This window comes from Leopardus geoffroyi, chromosome B4 (assembly GCF_018350155.1).
Source record: "Leopardus geoffroyi isolate Oge1 chromosome B4, O.geoffroyi_Oge1_pat1.0, whole genome shotgun sequence".
NCBI lineage: Eukaryota > Metazoa > Chordata > Mammalia > Carnivora > Felidae > Leopardus > Leopardus geoffroyi.
The window spans coordinates 64,236,518-64,260,729 of NC_059341.1; the positions used below are offsets into that span (position 1 = coordinate 64,236,518).

At 39.0% G+C, this 24,212-nt stretch overlaps 2 protein-coding genes across 8 annotated transcripts in view; one reads left to right on the plus strand and one right to left on the minus strand.

Annotated features, from left to right (window-relative positions):
* The window catches only part of DENND5B (DENN domain containing 5B), a 193,020-nt gene that overhangs the window by 37,628 nt on the left and 131,180 nt on the right, over nucleotides 1-24,212 (minus strand). For 4 of the 7 annotated variants that reach the window (XM_045466582.1, XM_045466583.1, XM_045466580.1 and 1 more), the window contains 6 exons: nucleotides 19,241-19,334; nucleotides 18,308-18,418; nucleotides 15,027-15,158; nucleotides 13,235-13,387; nucleotides 12,288-12,366; nucleotides 1,233-1,314 (listed from right to left, as the gene is read on the minus strand). In XM_045466582.1, coding sequence (XP_045322538.1) covers nucleotides 1,233-1,314; nucleotides 12,288-12,366; nucleotides 13,235-13,387; nucleotides 15,027-15,158; nucleotides 18,308-18,418; nucleotides 19,241-19,334 — 651 coding nt within the window. The remainder of the gene's footprint in view (nucleotides 1-1,232; nucleotides 1,315-12,287; nucleotides 12,367-13,234; nucleotides 13,388-15,026; nucleotides 15,159-18,307; nucleotides 18,419-19,240; nucleotides 19,335-24,212) is intronic. The other 3 variants (XM_045466586.1, XM_045466585.1, XM_045466584.1) reach the window with 1 other exon arrangement.
* On the plus strand, nucleotides 4,647-5,866 carry LOC123591000 (RAD51-associated protein 1-like; the record flags this gene model as incomplete). Its single annotated transcript, XM_045464700.1, is given in 3 exon segments — nucleotides 4,647-4,923; nucleotides 4,926-5,457; nucleotides 5,459-5,866. Coding segments are annotated over 3 exon segments (1,038 nt in total), but the record flags the coding sequence as incomplete, so codon positions are not given.

The window sequence follows — 24,212 nt, forward strand, 5'->3', positions numbered from 1 at the left end:
CTGGCCCTGGACTCTTGTTTTTTGGGAGATTTTTGATTACTAATTCGATTTCTTTACTGGTTATGGGTCTGTTCAAATTTTCTATTTCTTCCTGTTTCAGTTTTGGTAGTGTATGTTTCTAGGAATTTGTCCATTTCTTCCAGATTGCCCATTTTATTGGCATATAATTATTCATAATATTCTCTTACTGTTTTTATTTCTGCTGTGTTGGTTGTGATCTCTTTCATTCTTGATTTTATTTACTTGGGTCCTTTTCTTTGTCTTTTTGGTCAAACTTGCTAGTGGCTTATCAATTTTGTTATTTCTTTCAAAGAACCAACTTCTGGTTTCATTGATCTGTTCTACTATTTTTTTGGTTTCTATAGCATTAATTTCTGCTCTAATCTTTATTATTTCCAGCAATCACCACCTTTCTAAGCTTCAAAACTTGAACCAAAATAGTTCAATAGCAGTTTGGCCAGTAGAATCAGGTAAAGATATAAAGGCATATGCGAAAATATTAGCACACACACACACACACACACACTCATGTACGCTCACAGAGCTTAAAGTAGGCAAATCCTTCATTTAACAAATATTAATTGAGCACCAATTACATGTTGAACTCCATCAACATTTAGTAGTAATTCAAAAGTTTTACATGTCAGACAGATTGACCTCTCTCATGAAGGTTGTTAGAACAAACAAACTCAAATAACTGCTACGGAGAGGACACACAGGGGTGTGAAAGAGAGTGACTGGGTGGCTAGCAGATGGTCTAACAGGTGGTCTGGGCAGGCTTTTTAGACAAAGCAACATTTGAACTAATATACAAATGACAAGAAGGAGCTTAGCCTTTGCTTTCTAATGATTTCTAAGACCAGTAACTGCAACTAATAATTCTCAGATTTGCATTTGCTTCAAATTAAACCTACCTAATAGCAGTTTTTTTGCCAAGTAACCTGGCATTATGTGCAGATATTTTTGGTCTGTGACTGTGGGCAGGAGGTATTTAAGGAGGTTTTAAAAAACTGAATAAACTGGAAAATAATTTCACTACTTTAAAACTCTTTTCAGTTGTATTTTCCCTTTGGATTTAATGTCAGGGAAAAAAACAGTAAAGTAAGCAAGATTATAAAAAATGTTTTCTTCAGAATACATACGCAAAAAATACATATAACCATAATTATTTGAGCAATATAAGTGAAAGCCACGAATATTTAACAGTTATCATCAAATATTAGCACATATACCTCATGTCTTGGATAAGAGAGACCCTGAGTGTTGGCAACATAACTCCTGAGTCAGATTTTCTTCTTTCTGGTCCAAGGGCAACTATATAAAAAAATACCAGCAAAGTATTAGAAAAATAATAGCAAGGACACAAAAATATATACATGGTTCACATCCTATAAATAAATACTTTCAAATTACTTTGATAAGAACAAATTTTTTTTTAAATGTTTATTTTTGACAGAGAGATTGAGAGAGAGAGAGAGACAGAGCATGAGTGGGGGAGGGGCAGAGAGAGAGAGGGAGAAACAGAATGGGAAACAGGCTCCAGGCTCCGAGCTGTCAGCACAGAGCCCGCCGTGGGACTCGAACTCACAGACCATGAGATCATGACCTGAGCCAAAGTCGCTCAACCAACTGAGCCACCCAGCCGCCCCGATAGGAACAAATTTTAAAGACAACAGAAAAGCTAGAAATTTTTTCCCTGAATGTTGCTACTTTATTAATACAGAAAAACAGCTATTTTCTTTCTAATTAATCTGAAGCTGCATTTGGAAATTTAAAATGAATCATAAAAGCCTACTTTAGCAAATAATAAATAAACTTTTGGTCATAAGGACCAGTCATTGGCTAAAGTTATTCATTCTAATAGCTCAGGATAATTACAAGAAAGCAATGTCTATAAATTAAGCTACTAAGTGTGTGATTCATGTCTGGGCTCATAAATTGCAATCACATAATTTCCTTATGCTGTGAAAGAGTGCTTAGTAAGGAAAATCCAGGGGCACCTGGGTAGCTCTGTTGGTTAAGTGTCTGACTTCGGCTCAGGTCATGATCTCACAGTTCAAGAGTTTAAGTCCTGCATTGGGCTTTGCACTGACAGCATGAAGACTGGGATTCTCTCTCTCCCTCTCTCTGCCCCTCTCCCACTCTCTCTCAAAATAAACAAACTTAAAACAAAATAAAATAAAAAGGAAAATCTAGGGGTGCCTGGGTGGCTCAATCAATTGAGTGTCTTGACTCTTGATTTCGGCTCCCGTCATGATCTCACAGTTCATGAACGCAGAGCCTGAGATTCTCTCTCCCTCTCTGTTCCTACCTTGCGCTCTCTCTCTAAAAATAAATAAATAAATAAACATTTTCCTTTTTCAAAAAAAGGAAAATCTAAGAGTCTAGACTCTCTAGTCTGATAAGTTTCTACTTCAAAGTTCAGAATCCAAACTACAGTATATCAGGCAAAGTGAGTAATTGTCATGGACAGTTAGAAGTTTAATGTCCATGAGTCATTCTCTTTGGAGCTTGAATGGTTAACATTTATAAAAGAAGGAAAGATTATTCTCTTATATAGCAATAGCTAAGCAAGCAATTGTTGGCTAATGTAGCTGGAGTGCTCAATCTCACTTTAAATGGGATGCTGTGGAGTTTTGTGCCCTTTATTTCCATTTTACTATCTGTAAACGAAAACTAAATTGCAGCATCACACTTAGCAAACACATGGATAACATTAGAATTTAAGATGTGGGTTTTACTGTATATTAAACGTCCATTTTCCCAGTTTTTAGATCAATTCTAGTTTGTGGGGACTAGGGTACAATGCGGAAACACATAGATATATTTGAAGCTGGCAGTGAACATTTTGTTGTATTTGGATCTACATGTTTTGGCATCTAGTAAAAGAGGCTAGGCTGATACTTGGCAGGTATGAATGAGCACTGATGAGGCTGCCAGGATAAAGAGACGGTGGCCAGGCCAACCTAAAGGCAGTTCTTTTCAGGGCCTTCCATTACTAGGTCATTTGTCGTGGCAGTTTCGGGAGGGAGTTTTCAATGGGTCACTGAAAATGCCACTTTATCTGGATACCTAGGAGGTAACAGACACCCAGGAAACTGTTCCAGAGACTTGCAGGGAATGTGCTATGTTAGTCTTCCTGTCTGAGACTATCACGATTTAAGTGTGTTGTTAATGAAAGCACACCTTAGAGAACGCCTCTACGTGCTAGATGATTAGACAGCATGAAAGAAGGCCACACCAGTGGTAAGAAATAGGTTGAAAAGAGAGAGAAAAAAAAAAAAAAAAAGATCACAAGGCAGGAAAAAGGAGCTGAAACCGTAATCAGCAACTTGGCTAGAGGGAGACATGACAACAAGAAAGAATCATGCCTCTGGAAGCAGAGAAGAGGGGAGAGACTTAATAAAAAAGGAGGCTGACATTTAAAAAAGCAGCAGCATCCACAATAAGAGCATTCACAGGCCTAAGCTTTTTTCTAGGAATCCTATTTTGGAACCCTATATCCTCCACTCTTTGCTAATCAATGTTTCTTAAACATACGATGTATTTTTTCATGTCTCCATGCAATCTGTTAGTCTTTAGCTCGCCCTTTAACACTTCTGTATCCTTCTCCATGTTTATAGCCTATTTAGCATTTTTTTTAAGAGAAAGAGCTCACACATAAGCAGGGGAGAGGGGTGGAGAGAGAGAGGGAGGGAGGGAGAGTGAGAGTGGGAGGGAAGGGGAGAGGGAGAGAGAGAGAGAGAGAGAGAGAGAGAGAGAGAGAGAGAGAGATAATCCCAAGCAGCACACGATTAGCACAGAACCTGAAGTAGGGCTTGATCCCATGGCACTGGGATCAGGACCTGAGCTGAAATCAAGAGTTGGATGTTCAACTGACTGAGCCAGCCAGGTGTCCCCAGCCTATTTAGCATTTTAGGTTGAGAGGACTATAGTTTAACAGCTAAGAACATGGCTTTCTCAAACCCTACAGAGAACTTAACAGCTCCCTGACTTTGGTGAGTAATTTTACCTCTCTATGGTTTGTTTTGTCATCTGCAAACAGGTCAGTAACAATACCTACCTTAGAATACCTTAGCACTTAGAATACTGCCTGGAACAAAATAAGTTCTCAATAAATAAAATAAAATTTAGCTTTAATTTTGTCTCTTTGTGAAATCTTTCCTGAATATTCTCTCTAAGGTACACTGTTAGATGTGGTTCCCTCTAGCAGGACCTATAAAACTGAACATGTAACATAAACTTAGCATAATCTAACATTTCTATTACTGTTAAACTATATGCCTCGAGGCTCAGTCATATCTTTTTCTTAGGATACTCAAAGGGCCTAGCAGAGGCCCAACATACAGGCTCAACAAATACTCAAGGAGGAAGATGAGACTATTTCGGGCCAGATGGCAGAGCCTTGAATGACAAATTAGAAATCTGCAGAACTCCTAGGAAAGGGGGGAAGGATTGTGAAAAGAATTCTATGCTCCCGAGGGCTTTTTATTAGTTAGTTAACCACAGTGAGAGTGTGATGGTATAAGAGAAGTAAGGGAGATGAGCTACAAGTTATTCCAAAGGCCAGCTTATGGATAAAGAGTGGCAGCCAGTGAGAACAAAGAGGAGAAACGTGCAGTGGCAGCAAACACAGAACTTAACGACTTGATGTAGAAAGTGAACAAGACTTATCCACTGCTGCCAACAAGAACTTGAAAACTGCAGATTTTCAGTTTTGGAGGGGGCCACGGTGTGTGAGGCATAAGAATCCGGTCAAGGTCAATTACTCATGGTTTCAGGACTCTGACAGCGATGATGACTTTATTTCTGCAACTACACCTTTAAATGAGAAACCCAGAACACCACCAAAGGAGTTAAAACTAGAAACAAGGAAACCTAAACTGAAGAATCTCCAGAAAGGAGATATCCCACTGCAAGAGAAAACCCTAAAAATAGGATGGCTTTAGGTGATAAGCTATACCAGCAAGACTTAGAAGTTGCACTAGCTTTATCAGTGAAGGAACTTCCAACAGTCACCATTGATGCAGAAGAGGCTGGAGATAAAAGCATTGAAAAATGTGACAGTAGTGAAACCAAAACAATGAGTAAGGACCCTTATATCTCCAATCGCAGTGTAGCCAGTGATTATTTAGATTTGGATAAGATTACTGAGGAAGATGGTTTTCCTGGTGTGCAAGGGAAAAGAGAAGCCGCATCAAAGACTGTGGTACAACAGAGGAAGATTCTTCTGGAAGGCAGTGATGGCGACAGTGCTAATCACTCTGAACCATGCTTTGCAACTGGTGAAGAGTCTGAGGATGACTCTGATTTTAGTGAGAGTGAAGACAATGATGAATACTTCACCATGAGAAAAAATAAGGTGAAAGAAATTAAAAAGAAAGAAGTGAAGATCAAATCCCCAGTTGAAAAGAAGAAGAAACCTAAATCCAAATGTAATACTCTGGAAGCGACTTCAGGAGGCTGGTCAAGTCGCTATGAAATCAGAACCTCAGCCTTCACCAAAAAAGGTCCCTGTTTCTTCAGAGGACACTAGGAAACCACTACAAATAAGCAGTCCTTCAGCTGAAAACAAAAAACCTAAGTGGGTTCCACCAGCGGTATCTGGAAGCAGCAGCAGCAGGAGCCCACTGGAGAGTCTCCGCCTTGGTTTGTCCAGATTAAACTTTGCATCCAAATGCTGCTAGTAGCTGAGTGTGGTAGTAAACCCGTTTGATTAAGAGAATCACAGTTTTACAAGTGTGTTTATATTTGATTTGTGTTTATATTTAAGGAGGGTATCAAAATATAAAGGAATCTTTTAATGTCCTATAAATCGCCTCTACCCATTCTGTGATGTTCTCTGAAGCTATTCAAGACTTCAGTAAAAGGTGGGGCGCCTGGGTGGCGCAGTCGGTTAGGCGTCCGACTTCAGCCAGGTCACGATCTCGCGGTCCGGGAGTTCGAGCCCCGCGTCAGGCTCTGGGCTGATGGCTCAGAGCCTGGAGCCTGTTTCCGATTCTGTGTCTCCCTCTCTCTCTGCCCCTCCCCCGTTCATGCTCTGTCTCTCTCTGTCCCAAAAATAAATAAACGTTGAAAAAAAAAATTTAAATAAAAAAGACTTCAGTAAAAGGTTTATCAGAATTATCTTGCAATATCATTTCCTTCTGAAGAACATATGCTACTTTTCCCGTGTATAATAAGTCATTGTCATTAAGTGGTTGTCAGTTTGACATGGAGGAAGTCCATGTTGCATGCTGTTCTTTCCTAGAAACATGATGTTCCTTTCTAGCTTTGTCTAATTTATGCACCTTAACTGTAACTGTTCAGAGTTTATCTGGCAAAAGGAAACATTCCCACGTTTTCCAGGAGACATTTCTGATATTTTACCAAAGCCACACTGTCAGTTTTATTGCAAAGATGTTTCTTATTTTAGCCAAATACTTATAGTAAGAATTCAGAATTCTTTTACACATTAAAATGGTTGCTATAATGACATATGTCTCCTACTCAGAAGTAGATGTTTACTGTATAGCAAATAGAATTTCATGACATTTTATGAAGTTCTCATCAAAGCCTTTAATAAAAGTGAAAAAGTTAAAAAAAAAAAGTGAAGACTTAAGAATCAAAAATATTAAGTATGAATATAAAATGATTTAATGTATATTATCTCATCAAATTACTACTTTCCTTTGGATTTGTTAATCTTAATTTTGCAAATGAAGAAACTGAGGCTCAAAGAGGTCAAGAAACCTGCTCAGGTTGTATGCATTCATCAAAAGGGGCAGAATACTCTGATGTCACATCCACTGGGTTTTCTGTTACATTACAGATGACTTTCTAGCTGCTAAGCTTGATTGAGAGAAGAGTGCTGATGCCATTAAATAATACGGAGAGAAGGGAGAAAGCCAGATAGAGACAGGAGGGAAAGGTGCTGAGATAATTAGTTTGTTTTAAGATGTCCTGAGTTTGAGATCCCACTGGGCCATCAAAGATGTATGTGTAGGAACTAGGGCTGGAGAAAGAGATTTGTGAATAATCTTGCCAATCAGATAGAGGATGACATGGGAAGTCAGCAACAGTAGCTGTTATGTTTTGAATTATGCCCCCAAGAAGATGTAGAAGTCCTAACTCCTAGGACCTGTGAATTTGACCTTATTTGGAAGTAGGGTCTTTGTAGCTGATCAATTTGAGGTTATTAGGATGTGCCCTAAACCAATGTGAACAGTGTCCTTATCAAAGGGAAATTTGGATAAAGAGATAGACACAAGTAGAGAAAAGATGATGTAAAGACACATGGAATATACCATTTAAAGGCCAAGAGATTTCTGAGATGACCAGAAGCTAGAAGAGGGGCATGGGATCGATTTCCCTTCATAACGCAGGGACCACCACAGCTAACACGTTGATTTGGGACTGTTTGTTCTGGACTCCAGAACTGTGAGACTGTTAGCCAGTTTGTGGTACTTTACTGCGGCAGCCCCAGGAAGCCAATACAATAATTTATTAGTGGCTTTAGAGGAAAGAGTTAAGAAGCTTGTGCAAAGAAAACAGACAGGAGTTAATGAGCGAAGCCACACATTTTACCTAGAGATCTAAACTCTAAGAGGGTTTCTGTGAAGTCTACTCCAGAAGAGAAATTTATATACTATTTAAATGTATACATCTATTACTATTTCTTAATTCACCACATTCAAATATAATAGGCCACTTTTTCCTTCAATATAAACACTGTGGATTTAACATTCAGCCATAGGAATTTCTTTCGTATATCTGCCTGAATCAAAGCTGCTACATAGGCAGCAAGTTTGTAGAGGGCAGAGACTGTATATATTATTTCTACAGAACCATCTACAGTCTACAGGCAAGTAAGTAGTTAATAGAGAACTTCAAAACAATTTTTTTTAATGTTTATTTATTTTTGATAGAGGGAGAGACAGAGTGTGAGCAGAGGAGGGGTAGAAAGAGAGGGAAACACAGAATCTGAAGCAGGCTCCAGGCTCCCAGCTGTCAGCACAGAGCCCACTGCAGGATCATGACCTGAGCTGAAGTTGGATGCTTAACTGACTGAGCCACCCAGGTGTCCTAAAAACTTTTTTTTTTTTTTAAAGTGAGCTCTACGCCCAACTTGGGGCTTGAACTCATGACCCTGAGATCAAGAGCAACACGCTCTACTGACTGAGCCAGCCAGGTGCCCCTAATAGAGAACTTTTGATGAAGATAAGATGATTGAAGAGTGACTCAAAATTCTTGGGCTAGACCCAGAATGACCATTTAAAAGCAGTATTTTCACCCTCTTCTGCATCCGACTCTACTACTTGCCAACTGATTAAAAAATCCACTGAAAGTTTAGTGGAATCTTGTCTAAGGATGCAAAGTTTAAGAATACCATGTATGTCTAAACTGGCCAACATTAAAAAAATTTTTTTTTTTTAATTTTAGAGAGAGAGGAGGAGCACAAGCACAGGAGAGGAGAGGAGAGGGGGTGAGGGGTTAAGAGAGAGAGAGAAGGTGGGGGGGGGGAGAAAGAGAGAGAGAGAGAGAGAGAGAGAGAGAATCTCAAGCAGGCTCCACACGCAGTGTAGAGCCCAATGCAGGGCTTGATCCCATGACTCCGGGATCATGATATGAGCCGAAATGAAGAGTTGGACACTCAACTGACTGGGCCACCCAGGCACCCCTAAGCTGGCCAACATTTTTTTTTTAATTTTAATTGGCCAATATTTTTAAAGGTAGAAACTTTTGAGTAATATGTCAAGAACAGTCTTTCTAGGATTGATTGCATCCTAAGATCCCTTCTCTGAAATAGGACCTCAAACTACTAGGTGCAGTGACTTGGCACTGCAGAATTTAACTAAGTCAAAATTAAGACAGTCTGAAAGACGTGAAAGAAACTTAAATGCACATTACTAAGTGAAAGAAGCCAATCTGAAAAGGCTATATACTACATGACACTTAACTACATGGCATTCTGGAAAAGGCAAAACTATGGAGAAAATAAAAAGGCCAGTGGTTGCCAGCAGTTAGGTAAGGAAACAGAGGAATAAATAAATAAGTGGAGTACAGAAAATATTAGGATAAATAAAGCGACACTACATGATCCTATAATGGTGGATCCACGTCACTCTACATTTGTTTAAACCCATAATATGTACAAAATCAAGAGTGAACCTAAACTATGGACTTAGGGTAATGATCTGTCAATGTAGGTTCATCAACTATAAGAAATGTACCACTATGTTAGGGGATGCTGATAATGGGGGAGGCTGTGCATATGTGGGGGTGGAGAGTATATGGGAAATCTTGTATTGTGTGCTCAATATTGCCATGAACCTAAAACTGATAAAAAAAATAAAGTCTGTTTTTAAAAAATTAAGACAATCTACCCTGCTGTGGTCTTCTCGCTAAGACAGACTTTCCATTCTTCTGCAACCCTTAAAATGTCTGACTCCTGTTCAGTGTTGCTTCTGAAGGAAAAATAATGATCTATCATCTAGTCTCATCCTGGCTCAATGCTAGTAACAGTGGTGTTCAAACCTACTGTTTGAACTCTAAGTACACAGAGGATCACTCCTTAATATGAAAACGTAGCCTGTTTATTGCCATTAATTAGGATGCTTCACAGTTGGTAAACAAAAAGTAATTTTGGGGGAAAAAAAACTCACCCAGATTTAAAAGCAAGTCAAGAAACTGCTAATTTCTGTATAATTAGAACACACTGCTTCTCAATAAAGAAGTATTTTATTTTTTAACTAATGTTTTTATATATATTTCACACTGTCATGTTTTAAAATTCTAACATCATGGGCTGAATCATCAGAAGTGTTACAGAAATATTTATAATAAAATCTACCCCTCCTAACAGATAATAAGTTTGATTTCAAAAGCTACAAGGCTTACATTAGTCCTACTTAGGATCAGTAAAAATATTTAGATTTTGTTCATTCTCTTATGACTAGCCCCTTATCAACACTTGACACTGCAGCAAAAATAGTGACTACATGAGGCTTGGACACGTTTGATACTTTTTAGCCTTGACTTGAGAGTTTTGCTGGCCCCACTACTGACTAACAAAAGGCCACTGCAAACAGCTGAGTCTCTGGTCTCCACCTCAACCACCCATCATTTGAGCAGCCAAAGCCATGAAGCTGCTGGTGTTGCCAGGCAGCTGCTCGCTTTAACAGCTGGACATTCTCACATGCCTCATCTGGCAAAAGAGTCAAATGCTTCCATCTCTCTGCTCAGTTCTCCAACATTTCATCCTATAAAGGGTTTATTTCTTCGTAGGAATTTATTTTTTCTAAGTAGGGTAAGCTACCTTGGTTATGGTTTTATGGTCCGAACAGCTAAATTTTCTAGGAACGCAGGTAAATGTTAGAGATTGTTTCAGGGCATACATGCATTTTTACTTTTTATTATTTTTGTTTTAATTAAAAAAAAATTTTTTTTTACATTTATTCATTTTTGAGAGAGCACAAGAGGGGGAAGGGCATACAGAGAGGGAGACAGAATTCGAAGCAGGCTGCAGGCTCCGAGCTGTTGGCACAGAGCCCGATGCGGGGCTCAAAGTAGCAAACTGCAAGATCGTGACCTGAGCTGAAGTCGGACTCTTAACTCACTGAGCCACCCGGGTGCCCCCTTTTTATTTTTTTTAGTATTTATTTTTGAGAGACAGAGACAGAGTATGAGAGGGGGAGGGGCAGAGAGAGAGGGAGACACAGAATCAGAAGCAGGCCCCAGGCTCTGAGCTGTCAGCACGGTGCCCAACACAGGGCTTGAATCCACTAACTGTGAGATCATGACCAGAGCTGAAGTTGGACGCTCAACTGACTTAAGCCACCCAACCGCCCTGCATTTTTACTTTTTCAAGAGAGAAAAGGGCAAAGGAGATGGACACTAGAGAACGCTTTTAAACTTGATCTCAATTTTTACAAATACAGTTACATCTTGGGACATCAGAACCTTGGCATTCTATTTAGTGGAGCTCCAGGATAACATATAGTATCAATTCATATTCTTAGCTGTCTGATTAAACACATTTAAAAACTAGGTTTCTGGGGTGCCTGGGTGGCTCAGTCAGTTAAGCATCCAACTTCGGCTCAGGTCATGGTCTCACGGTTAATGAGTTCGAGCCCCACACTGGGCTCTGTGCTGACAGCTCAAAGTCTGGAACCTGCTTTGGGTTCTGTGTCTCCCTCTCTCTCTGTCCTTCCCCCGTTGTGCGCATACGCACGCGCTCTCTTTCCCTCTCTCTCAAAAATAAATAACATTAAAAAAACAAAACAAAACAAAAAAACCCCTAGGTTTCCAACAATAAACACATTTAGGGTAGTACTGCAATGAAGGGAATGGAAGGGTATGCTTCAATTATATTTGCAATGCCTTCTTAAGCTGCTGGTTGGCTTATTTTTTCAAATCTATTTTTTTTAACATTTCTGAATGTGCAAAGTAATCTGTAACTTTATTTTTTATTTAAAAATTTTTATGCTTATTTTTGAGAGAGAGAGAGAGAGAAAGAACATGAGCAGGGGAGAGGCAAAGGGACAGGGGGACAGAGATCTGAAGCAGGCTCTGTGCTAATAGCAGAGAGCCCCACGCAGGGCTTGAACCCATGAACTGCAAGATCATGACCTGAAGTCAGATGCTTAACTGACTGAGCCACCCAGGCATCCTGGGGAATCTATAATTTTAGAAAAGGTTCCCAAATAGCTGATTTAATATAAAACATTTTATCTCTACTAGATTTCCACTATTACTTCTACTTTTTGTGAAATAGATGGTTATTTTACATAAAGAAAAATACGTATCTACGAACCCTATATAACTCTAGCTAGCTAAAGTATAACAACACTTCTAACAAGTGATGTCTTGCTGTAAACTGAAGAAGAAATATGACTCCTGAAGACTTTTGAGGCATATATACATATACATGTTTTTTCTCTGAAAGATTATTAATGATGGGTGTATAAAACTTTAAGGAAAAAAAACCCAGGATACACTACAGCCTAACAGTGGTGAGAGTAAGGTATACTTGTATGATCCTTTACAATTCATTAGGGGTTTTCACATGTTATCTCATTTAATCAACATTACAGTCTTATATAGCATAACATTATTTTCCCTGTCTTGTGGATGAAGATCAGAAAGGTCAAGTGACTATTGCTCCTTCTGCCTTACCCCACTACTGGCAAGATGGGTAAGTTTCAGCCTGAGAGAGAGAGAGGAGGTATAGACAAAGCCATATCCTACTGATTCTTCCCATGGTCCAATGCCACCAGTTCCGCAGAAACAAACCAATGAACTCTCACCTGGTGATTCTGCAAGATGCTCTTGTTTCTCTTCTCTGTCCTGAAACTGAATTAAATGTGACCACAAAGCTGACTTCCCCTGAAATTACAAGGCACAAAAAATTTTTCATCTTATAAGAACTAATTAATCAAAAAATAATTTCTTATCAAAACCATTCATGTTGAAATGGCCATTTTGATGTTTGGAGATCCAAGCTCATCCATTCTCAGCTGTGTAATATTCTGAGCAACTCACTCCTTGTGAAAGGAGGGTCATCCTTTGCCTCACTGAGAAGATTAGCAATAGCCTGGGGAAGGGCAGCTAAAGAGACCGCCAGAAGTACGCATGGACTTCTGAACTTCAGCTCAGTTGTTATTTAATTGTATGTTTAGGACTGTCTACGCTGGCCACACTAGTAACCACAGAATTAAAAGGCTCTAGCAGCACAGAGTGTATTTGTGTATATCCACATGCAAAATATGTTTGTGTGTATGGAATGCCAACTATGGAAGAAAAAAAGCCAGAGGAGAAAGAGAAAAGGGGAGGAAGAAAGAACATGCTCACAACAGAAAACAATCAGAACAGGAGATAAGAGGGACAAAAACAAAGAAACCATTTGATTTTTTGCACACTGAATAACTAGATACCTTAAAATGGTAAAGAAGGTTAATTCTGGCTAACAGATTTTTTTCCCTGGACAGTGACCAAAGTAGACACTCAACAGGGGATATGGCCTCTGCAGTAAATGTGCTGTTTTATCCTTTTCTGTTTACCAGGAAAAGAGCCCCAAACCACCTCTTAATCATGGGTTTTATTTTCTTTTTCTGGAATTAAAAAGCCTATGGTGCATTTCCCGTTATCCTGTGACAAAGAAACATACCCTTTAATGTTTATCTTTTTCTCTTTGTGACATTTCTTGACAGGGTTCCTAACGAGCCACATCACCAGGACCTCCTGAGACTATTACCTGCTTAATCTGCAAGCCGTGGCTCCATATCCTTTCCAGCAGGTCACAGAGACTGGCGATCAAGGTGTTCTCCTCCAAGCCGGTTATGTTTGCTTCTCCATGGCCCAGTTCCACTGCTTCATGTCCCATCTTCTCCACCAACATGCGTTTTGTCTGAGAACATCACATGTGGTCACAAGTGTTATCCCAGTAGTGAAGTAAAAAAGCCAACAAGTCAACTACTAGATCAGAGACCTGGGTTCCTTTCATTACACCTTTTTTAAATTTTATTTATTTATTTATTAAAAAAAAATTTTTTTTAAACGTTTATTTATTTTTGAGACAGAGAGAGATGGAGCATGAACGGGGGAGGGTCAGAGAGAGGGAGACACAGAGTCCGAAACAGGCTCCAGGCTCCGAGCTGTCACCACAGAGCCCAATGCAGGGCTCGAACTCACGGACTGCGAGATCGTGACCTGAGCCGAAGTCGGCCGCTCAACCAACTGAGCCACCCAGGCGCCCCTACACCTTTTTTTTAAAGATTATTATTATTATTTTTTTAGTAAGCTCTACACCCCATGTGGGGCTTGAATCCACAACCCCGAGATAAAGAGTGGCACACTCCACCTACTGAGCCAGTCCCCCATCCCTTCATTATACTTCTAATTGTAGATTTTTCATCACTTTGGGAAAAGTATCTTAATTTCTGTGGTCAAATAACTGCAGTAATATCACATATAATTTTATTATTTTGTCAGACAAATACGGGGTCACTAGTGGGAGAATATGATACTATATGAAAGTATCCTCAAGTAAACATTTATGATGGACGGTTTTCAGAACACTAGCTTGAATAACTGGGGAATCACACCAGACCCAGGAAATGGGAAGAATGTGAAACCCTTCCTGCCACTGCAACTAAGCCTCCACTGCCCCTGCACGTTGGCAGACTGAAGGTACCTGCAGTTAGCTTTGACTACACTTAGGCAAAAACGACAACACAAACAGCTCTAAATTTTTTCGAACTCCCTAATCTGTGAGTGAACCAGGTCTCTTTTTCCTTCCTCTTTTCCTCTTTTATCTTGTCTCTGCTCATGAGTATGCACCAGAAAATAAAAAGGAAATAGAAATTAGTTTCAAGTAGGCAACTTACAGCAGTCTTAGCTGCACTTATCAAATGTAAAGTGAGAGAGAATCTAGTTCTTTAAGGTCGAGACCATCTCTCTGATTCAACACTGTATGCTGACACTGAAACCAGTGTATATACTGAATACACAGAAGGTACTCCAGAAGTGACTGTCAAATAAAAGAATGGAATTACTGGCTAAAATGATGTCCTGAATTTTGTCAGTTTGTATTATCACCTTTGATGAACACAGCTATCTGAGAAGAAGACTAGTGTGTTAATATATACAAACCTAACCTATAGCTAAGGTCTTCCTCATGGGTATACATACATGATGGGCATGGACAAGGTTCTACACAAAAACCATGTTGCCTTTCGCATAAGATGACCACATTCCTGACACAACTTCTGACTGGCTTACTATCCTGTTCATGTTGGAGAAAAAGACAGCAATGGCTGAAGAGATGAGAGAAATTGTGCAGGGCTCCCATGTCACTGATTCTATGAGCAACAGAGAACCCGTGAAAATTCATGACCTCAGTAAAGAGTACGTGAGGTTTATACCCCAGGAAAAGTTTTCTTCAAGGAAAGCTGCAGGCCCAGATGGGAGCTGATTCAGCTCATCTTAGCCTCACAAATGGAATTAACATGATAGCACACCGTCTTCCATCAGTGAGTAATACGTACCTTCATTCTACATTCTTTTAATAAGCCTTCTACAAATTTGCAGTTGGTCTGTGCAATCACTGCAGGAGAAAGGTCTGACAATTTGGGTTGCCTCAGGTTTTTTCCTAAACTTCGCGCCTCTTGCATATATTTCTAAAAATTAAAGAGTATTTTTAAATACGTAAACATCAGATACTCTCCTTTCTTAACATTACACAAATAAGTGCAGAAACAACAAGATGCAGAGAAGGCCGTAAGTGTATTCATGCAATAGCAATTCAAGTTTTAGCGCCACCTAAAGGCAGAGGGCATTCGTACTCTCCTCACTTCCCAATTGTTAACCCCTGTGAAAATTAGGGTGACAGAAACCTCATCAGGTTAAAACACATTCAAAATACGATGGAATCTAATCTCATCTAGTTTAATCTTTTTACTGGGAATACCCGAGGTTGTGATTAGTCAGGAGCATGATGGGGATGAAAAAAATTGGGGTTTCTGGATTACTAATCCAAGGTTCTACAAGAAACCAGTGATTCTCAGATCACTGGTTTCCTCCTCTCCCCACAGATCGAGACTGAACACACTCCTACCCTCTTGGGCAGTGCTCTCCAACCCAACCCTTTGCTTTTAATCAAGTCACAACAGTGAAATCAGGAGCTCTAAAACCTGGTTGCAACTAATTTTATAACCTCAGGCATATCTGCTTACTTGTAAAATGGGCATAAAACATGCCCCCATACCTCACAAGAAAGACCATGAACTCACTCTGAACTTGTTTGCTACATTCCCCCCTTCCTTGCCTTGTTCCACAATCAAGAGAAAGTGGAAACATATTACTTTCAGAGAAAGTGATGGCTCAGAGAGTACCACAGAAATCCAGTCCACTGCTCTTGAGCTTTAGTTAGTGAATGTGCAGGAGAAAAAAAATCACTATGGGTGATTACCACAGGACGCTGGTTGTCCCTCTTCTTTCTGTGCCACCTGCAAAAGCTCATCTACATACTTTACGTTTGCATCAGGACCACGGGGCAGAATCTCCGCAAAGTCCAAGTGTCTTAGGACCATTTTTAGAGAATAACTACTCTAAGTGATATAGTAAAACTAGCAGTTTGTTGAGGGGAGAGAGAGATTGTAAGCCAGCACATCCTCCCACAGGCACATATGTGAAATCTATCTTTACTATCTTAAGGGAAGAATTTGATATTGTAAGGGAAGATGTGTAAAATCCTTTGCATTCTTTAAATAAAAGGGAGTTTGTACATTTAAAATATTTCCCTTTGGAAGACAAATAATCTGCTAAATCTTGTACAAATTTCTAAAAAATCCCACTGATTAGGGATTTGGCTGATCAGTGTAACTGCTACTGCATAAACAGAAAATGTTTCCTTTCTAGTGCAATCATTTTAAGGAAAGATTTTTAAAAAATCAACGCTACAAATACTTAGTTTCCATTATATTTGTGTCTATATTTTTGGCTTCAAATCTTTTTTAGAGGGTCAAAGAAAGAGGGAAAATTGAAAATGAGAGACAACTATCACCACCAGGGAAGCTAAGGGTAACAAGGTCTATCAAAACATCCTGAAGGTTAGTTTTCAAATAAATAAACTCAGGAAATGAAAAGCTTCAGCAAAACCCACCTGAGATACAAGGCAGAGATCCTATATGAGAATGATAACACCTGCATTTCCTAACATTTCAGGTGGTATAGATATTATCTGGATTATTACAAATCAGAGATAAAAGGCTGGTAAAAACAAATGTTAACTGGCAAATGTTAAAGGGGTTGTTTCTCCCCTGTGTCTGTTCTTCCACCTTTAGGACTTGTGCAAATGCAGAGAGAACTACTGTGACTCAGTCCTCCAGAAGAGGGAAGACTCAGTCTTAGCTTAGGAAGAAACACTGGCTAGAAGGAGTGAGGAACACTGTCAGGCTAGAGACTAGAAACAGGTCTTGGCATTTCTGTTTTTTCAAAAATATATGAACAATTAGGTTATTAAGTAAATAACTGGATTAAGAATAAAGCCCTGTTAAAGTGTACGTTCTATTTTATAAATGAAAACAAGCTAGAATGGGGTTATCCTTTGACTGGTCATATTTACCAAGTACACAGCACATATGGGGCAATATGATTATCAGCCAACAGCGAATGCCATAGGGCCCAGTCTTCTCCTGAGCATCTCTGGTGAAGCCATGGAATGAGCAACATTCCTCGGACATGCACACAGAGGATAGAGGGGGTGGCAGGAGGCCCTTCCTCACAAGAAGTGAGGTTACCTATGTACATTGCAAGAAATAGAGCACTTGCCTTTATAGTAAACAAGTGATGATAAAAATGTAATTTTCTTTGGGGCAGTTGGAGGAAAAGGTGTACTTTAAGGTGAAAAATGGAGAAGAAAGAGAAATCTTTCACAAGGAATGTCTTTATAAGAAGTTCATTTTACTACTAAAAGGAAGTGACCCCAGATTTCTTCTGAGATTTCTACTATGCTCTTCTTCATTTCTGTCAAAGACAAAAATAACAAACCAGGAGTCCTAAGTTCCTCTTGTCCTCAGGTGAGGAGCTGTTGAGTGCAACCTGGTAAACAGGGTTACTGGGAAGAGGACCAGTTTGGCTATCAGCAGTCCTGGGCTATAGGCCCAGCTCTGCCTTGTGTGTCCATTTAACTTTGGGCAAGTCTCTTGGACTTCATGTAATGTTGGACAAGGTGACCTCAAGGGTTCCTCTTAGAACTAAAATTCTATACTGATGATCTGCTTTTCTTACCACATAAAATACAAACCAGGAAGAGAGGAAACACATTTCAAACTAAAACAATAAAAAACCAAACCAAAACAACAACAACAAAAACCCTCAAAAAACAGATCAGGAAGTTCATTAAAATACTGTGGAGTAAAACCCAGCCAGAAAAGAAAAACTGTCCAAAAATGAATTATTTCTGCATTTCTGCAAAATACTTAAAGGGAGTTTGAACATTTAATATATTTCTCCTTTGAAAGAACACAAGTGCTACGTCTGGTCCCTCCACAACTCCCCCCTTACCTTCAAAATACCACTAATAAGGAATCTGAATAATTAGTTTTACCTGCCAAGAGTTCAGAATTACTTGTATTAGCACACACCACCAAGAAAAGGTATCAAACATAACAGGAAGTGGAGAGCAAAATTGAGGGGCTGACAATTCACGTCACAAGGTGATGTGAGGCTCTACAGCTATATGCACACACACACATGTGGATAATTCAAGGACACCAAAGACAAGATTCAGGAACATCTGCAAAGCACTTTCAGGCAAAGAACATACCAGGCAGCACTCAGAGAAGGATTTTTTAGGAAGTCGTGCAGGAGGAGGTAGACCCTGATCCCACTCCCAGAATGCCATGGAGTTCTGACAGACCAAAAGTTCCCCGGAAGGCTAAGAGGATGGAGAAGTGCCAATGACAGAAAAGCGAAAAAAAAAAAAAAAAAAAAAAAAAAAAGGACAGGGAGAAAAAGACCAGCAAAATGTGCATGCATATGATATAAAGTCACAGCAAAAGGGAGGGGAAAGAAGAAAATATGATAGCACAAAGAAAAGCACTAGACAGATTATGCTTCAATTTTTAAGAAAATGTTTAAAATCATAAATGTATGAACATTTCAACCAAAAAGCAATAGATACTTGGAATGATGTTTTCTGCTTTATTTTACACATCTGAGTTTAGAAAATAGTTAATAGATCTTCCGATTGCATTTTTCTTTGATTATAATAACCAAAACTTACTTATAATTATTTAAATGTATAACTATGCTTGTATTTTTAAGTAGTACAAATAAAGCATAAAGATCTTAATTCAAAAATAATTTCTAAACACTTTAAAAAATGGTGTCCACAATCCAAGGATAAAGCACAAGCAAATGCATCTTTATTCTAAGTTTAAATTATGCTTGAAACTTAAAATATGTTTCTTGTATACTTTTCCCCCCACAGGAGACATACTGACCAAAAATGTATCCTAAACTTAGCCTTTACTTGATGTGGTACACAGGGAGACTTGTTTTAGGGCCGTATTTTAGGTGTATTAAAATTACAAAAAGGTGTTCTTTTAAAGTCAGTACAAAAGGATTACTATTTTAAAGTAAAACAAAACCATTCTGTAAAGAAATCGGAAGAACTTGCACCATGACAACTGCTGAGCTGAGTAAGCCTAGTTCATGGCTCTTGTATGGAGGCGTCCTGGGAAGGCGGCCCACATACCTCCCTCAGGTCGTTGTCCAATCCAATGTGCTCGGAATGTTGGCGAAGGCGGTCTTTCCTGCGCTGCGCAGTGGCGCTGCGACTCACCCAGCGACTGGAAAAATAGCCATACCCAAGAAGGTGCAGGTTAAAACAAACAACAAGAAAGCGATCACTTACCTCCAAAATAGAAAAAATGTACTGTTTAAAAGACTAACAATACTTATTTTTCAACCAATTCTTTAAATATGTAATGTCTTTATTGTAATGTAATTAAATACCACACAATACACCTATTTAAAGCATACAATTCCAGCGGTTTTTATTATATTCAGAGACATGTAACCATCACTAAAATCAGTACTTTTTAAAACTGAGGTTAAAAAAATACATAGTATCACCTCATAATGATTCTCTCCTTTCCACCCTACTGTCCAACAGAGCCCCAAACCCTGAATACTATCCTGTAACTTCTCATATCTATGTAGATTAGTGGTTGATTTGTCATGCCCTTTATCACCTCTCTCCCATTCCCCTCAAAAACTGTTCCAAACCGGGGCGCCTGGGTGGCGCAGTCGGTTAAGCGTCCAACTTCAGCCAGGTCACGATCTCGCGGTCCGTGAGTTCGAGCCCCGCGTCGGGCTCTGGGCTGATGGCTCAGAGCCTGGAGCCGGTTTCCGATTCTGTGTCTCCCTCCTCTCTCTGCCCCTCCCCCGTTCATGCTCTGTCTCTCTCTGTCCCAAAAATAAATAAACGTTGAAAAAAAAATTAAAAAAAAAAAAAAAAACAAAAAAAAAACTGTTCCAAACCTTTCGCTTTATCCTGAAGGGCCTCCCCTCAATTGCCTGCCTTCTGCTTAAACGATGTATACACAGACATTTCATCTTTCTTCTAATCCCAAAGTATAAAATATACTGGCCATAGCTCAAAACTATTACTGCCACCTGTAAGAAACTCCTTGACTAATTCTCTCTTGCTTTCTTCAACCTGCCACACTAACTATCTCTTTCTTTTATTGTTTTAAGTTTATTCATTTTGAGAGGGAGAGAGAGTGTACAAATGGGGGAGGGACACACACACACACAGAGAGAGAGAGAGAGAGAGAGAGAGAGAGAGAGAGAAAGAGGGAGAGAGAAAGAGAGAATCCCAAGCAGGCTCTGCATGGTCAGGTCAGTGTGGGGCCCGATGTGGGGCTTGAACTCACCAACCATGAGATCATAACCTGAGCTGAAGTTGGACGCTTAAGCAACTGAGCCACCCAGGTGACCCTAGTCATCTTTTTCTGAATCTCCAATTTTTCTTTCTCAACTGAATAATTTCCCTTCAGCTTGACCCTCTACAGTTATGTGTAAGTTTCTTGCTTCACTCTTTCCTGTAAAAATTCTTAAAAGATTACATATAAGGCTTCTACTTAGTTACCTTTGGATGTTCGGTTTATCTCAAATAAGCTTCCCCCAACAATGCTCTTGAAGACATTTATATCCTTAACTGTCATATCCAATGGCTATCATTCAATTCTTAGCTCAACCAATCTCTCTGCTACACTTAGTACCATCTTATAACTCCAGCTATTTTCAACTAAGTCAGTGTTTCCAATGGGGTCAGTTCTGTCACCTTTGAGCCTTTGTCCCTGAAGTTTCCTCCCAATTTCTATTCTTTCAGATAGCTTCAATGTTACACAGAAAATGTTCTTTAATTCTTCCAATTCTAAACTGTCTACCCTTCTTATACTCCCCAATTTTATTACCTATCACATTGTGTTACAATCACTTATCTCTATTCCTATAAAATCCTCTCTACTATAAACTCTCGAAGAGCTGGTATGTCTGTCACTGTTTTTTTGGCAGTCTATATATCACCTGGACTTTCTATAAATACACTCTAAATACATAATCAGAAATCCAGTCTAACATTTAGGCTTACAGACATTCCTCACAACATGTATGTAATAACAAACTGTTTCCTTAATCCAAGACTCATAGTTTGGCCTTTAAATGTTCCTAAAATTAATGTGTCTTCTATTCCATATACATGTTTAATGTATAAATTTTCTAAAAAGCTTTTGAGTTAATAACAGATCTTACAACCAAGAGTTAATCAGGATCAAGTAAATGTGCTCAAAACAACTTAACTGTTCAACAGTAGGGGGTGCTATATAATGAAATGTGTAATCATTAAAAAAGTTGCTAGGAATATTAAGATAGGAGAATGTTCATGGTACAATAATGAATGGGGAAAACAAACAAGATAAAACATTGTATAAATAATCTCCTAATTTTGTGAAAAAGTAAACATGGACATGCACACCATGATCTATGCAATGGAAAAGCATGACAAGAAATGTTGACATCTCATGGTGATGGCATTATGGGCGTTTTAAAATTTACCCTATCACTTTCAAGTATTCTAAATTTTCTAGTGAGCGTATATTATTTTAAATCAAACCATTTTTAAAAATTTCTCAAATCTTGAGTTATCATCCCCATGACTATGTATTCATCACACTTTTCTAAGAATATCTAGTATATTCTTGATAGCACAGAGCTATATAAATTTTAAAAAATGAATTTATACTTTGGCACTCAGGAAAAGTCATATTGTATTACTGACAGTTCATTATTTTTATTTTTTATTTAATAAAGTATGCAATTTACAAAAAGCTTAAAATGAGAATGCAGCTTCTTTTGTTGCTTTTAAAATAATTTATGCATGCCTTTGGTTTCAAGCTTCTGAATCATTTCATTTCAGTCTGCTATTTAGAGGAACACTGAATAATTATGATAAAAATGACATCAAGAAAGGTAGTCCCTCTTAAAATAGTTTAAAAAAATAGGTTTTAAAATTAAAAAAATAAAATAAAAAAATTAAAAAATAGGTTTATATTGGGACAAAAAATACCAAGTCCTAGTGATAAATCGTTGAAGTGGAGACCTTGGAAATGTCCCAATAACAAAGTATTAAAGTAAGACTGTAAAAAGGATACAAAGAAAACTGGGGTGACTGAGAAGGAAGATCCAGAAAAAAAGAATATTAGGCACTGACAAAGAAAGATTATTCGCTTGATCAAACCTTAGTTAGGCTTCTGAACCTTCTCCTAGGTCACTCTGTGCACTTCCTTATAAAATCCAGTTTTGACAAGAACGTTGCTAAGTCAGTTTAGCAGGAGAGCCCCCATCCTCAGTATTTGATCATTCTCAATGCCTGATCAGTTTTTTTTTCTTTTTAATTTTTTCAATATATGAAATTTATTGTCAAATTGGTTTCCATACAACACCCAGTGCTCATCCCAAAAGGTGCCCTCCTCAATACCCATCACCCACCCTCCCCTCCCTCCCACCACCATCAACCCTCAGTTTGTTCTCAGTTTTGAAGAGTCTCTTATGCTTTGGCTCTCTCCCACTCTTTTTTTTTCTTTTTTCCTTCCCCTCCCCCATGGGTTTCTGTTAAGTTTCTCAGGATCCACTTAAGATTGAAACCATATGGTATCTGTCTTTCTCTGTATGGCTTATTTCACTTAGCATCACACTCTCCAGTTCCATCCACGTTGCTACAAAGGGCCATATTTCGTTCTTTCTCATTGCCCTGTAGTACTCCATTGTGTATATAAACCACAATTTCTTTATCCATTCATCAGTTGATGGACATTTAGGCTCTTTCCATCATTTGGCTATTGTTGAGAGTGCTGCTATAAACATTGGGGTACAAGTGCCCCTATGCATCAGTACTCCTGTATCCCTTGGGTAAATTCCTAGCAGTGCTATTGCTGGGTCATAGGGTAGGTCTATTTTTAATTTTCTGAGGAACCTCCACACTGTTTTCCAGAGCGGCTGCACCAGTTTGCATTCCCACCAACAGTGCAAGAGGGTTCCCATTTCTCCACATCCTTTCCAGCATCTATAATCTCCTGATTTGTTCATTTTGGCCACTCTGACTGGTGTGAGGTGATATCTGAGTGTGGTTCTGATTTGTATTTCCCTGATAAGGAGCGACGTTGAGCATCTTTTCATGTGCCTGTTGGCCATCCGGATGTCTTCTTTAGAGAAGTATCTATTCATGTTTTCTGCCCATTTCTTCACTGGGTTATTTGTTTTTCGGGTGTGGAGTTTGGTGAGCTCTTTATAGATTTTGGATATTAGCCCTTTGTCCGATATGTCATTTGCAAATATCTTTTCCCATTCCATTGGTTGCCTTTTAGTTTTGTTGGTTGTTTCCTTTGCTGTGCAGAAGCTTTTTATCTTCATAAGGTCCCAGTAATTCATTTTTGCTTTTAATTCCCTTGCCTTTGGGGATGTGTCGAGTAAGAGATTGCTACAGCTGAGGTCAGAGAGGTCTTTTCCTGCTTTCTCCTCTAGGGTTTTGATGGTTTCCTGTCTCACATTCAGGTCCTTTATCCATTTTGAGTTTATTTTTGTGAATGGTGTGAGAAAGTGATCTACTTTCAACCTTCTGCATGTTGCTGTCCAGTTCTCCCAGCACCATTTGTTAAAGAGACTGTCTTTTTTCCATTGGATGTTCTTTCCTGCTTTGTCAAAGATTAGTTGGCCATATGTTTGTGGGTCTAGTTCTGGGGTTTCTATTCTATTCCATTGGTCTATGTGTCTGTTTTTGTGCCAGTCTGATCAGTTTCTACATCATCCATAACCCCCCAGGTGATGTCTGATCACCCAGGCCTGCCTTCAGCAAGAATCCTGTTAGGTTGGTTTAGTAAAAATCCACCCCTCACCTTACTTTTGATGTTTCCTCTTAGTAAGTTTTTTTCCACTCTGCTACTTGACTATAAATTCCTACTTACCACATATTGTATTTGGAATAAAGTTCAATCTCCCTCTCTCCCACTGCAAGCCCTCAGTGCAACGGTCCCTACATGGCCCCCCTTGAATAAAGTGTGTCTCAAATCTTCAACAGGTACCATGAATATTGTTTTTCTTTCACAACTCTGAAGCAGAATATAAACACCAGATGATAAATTTATATAATAAACAAAGGGGAAGTA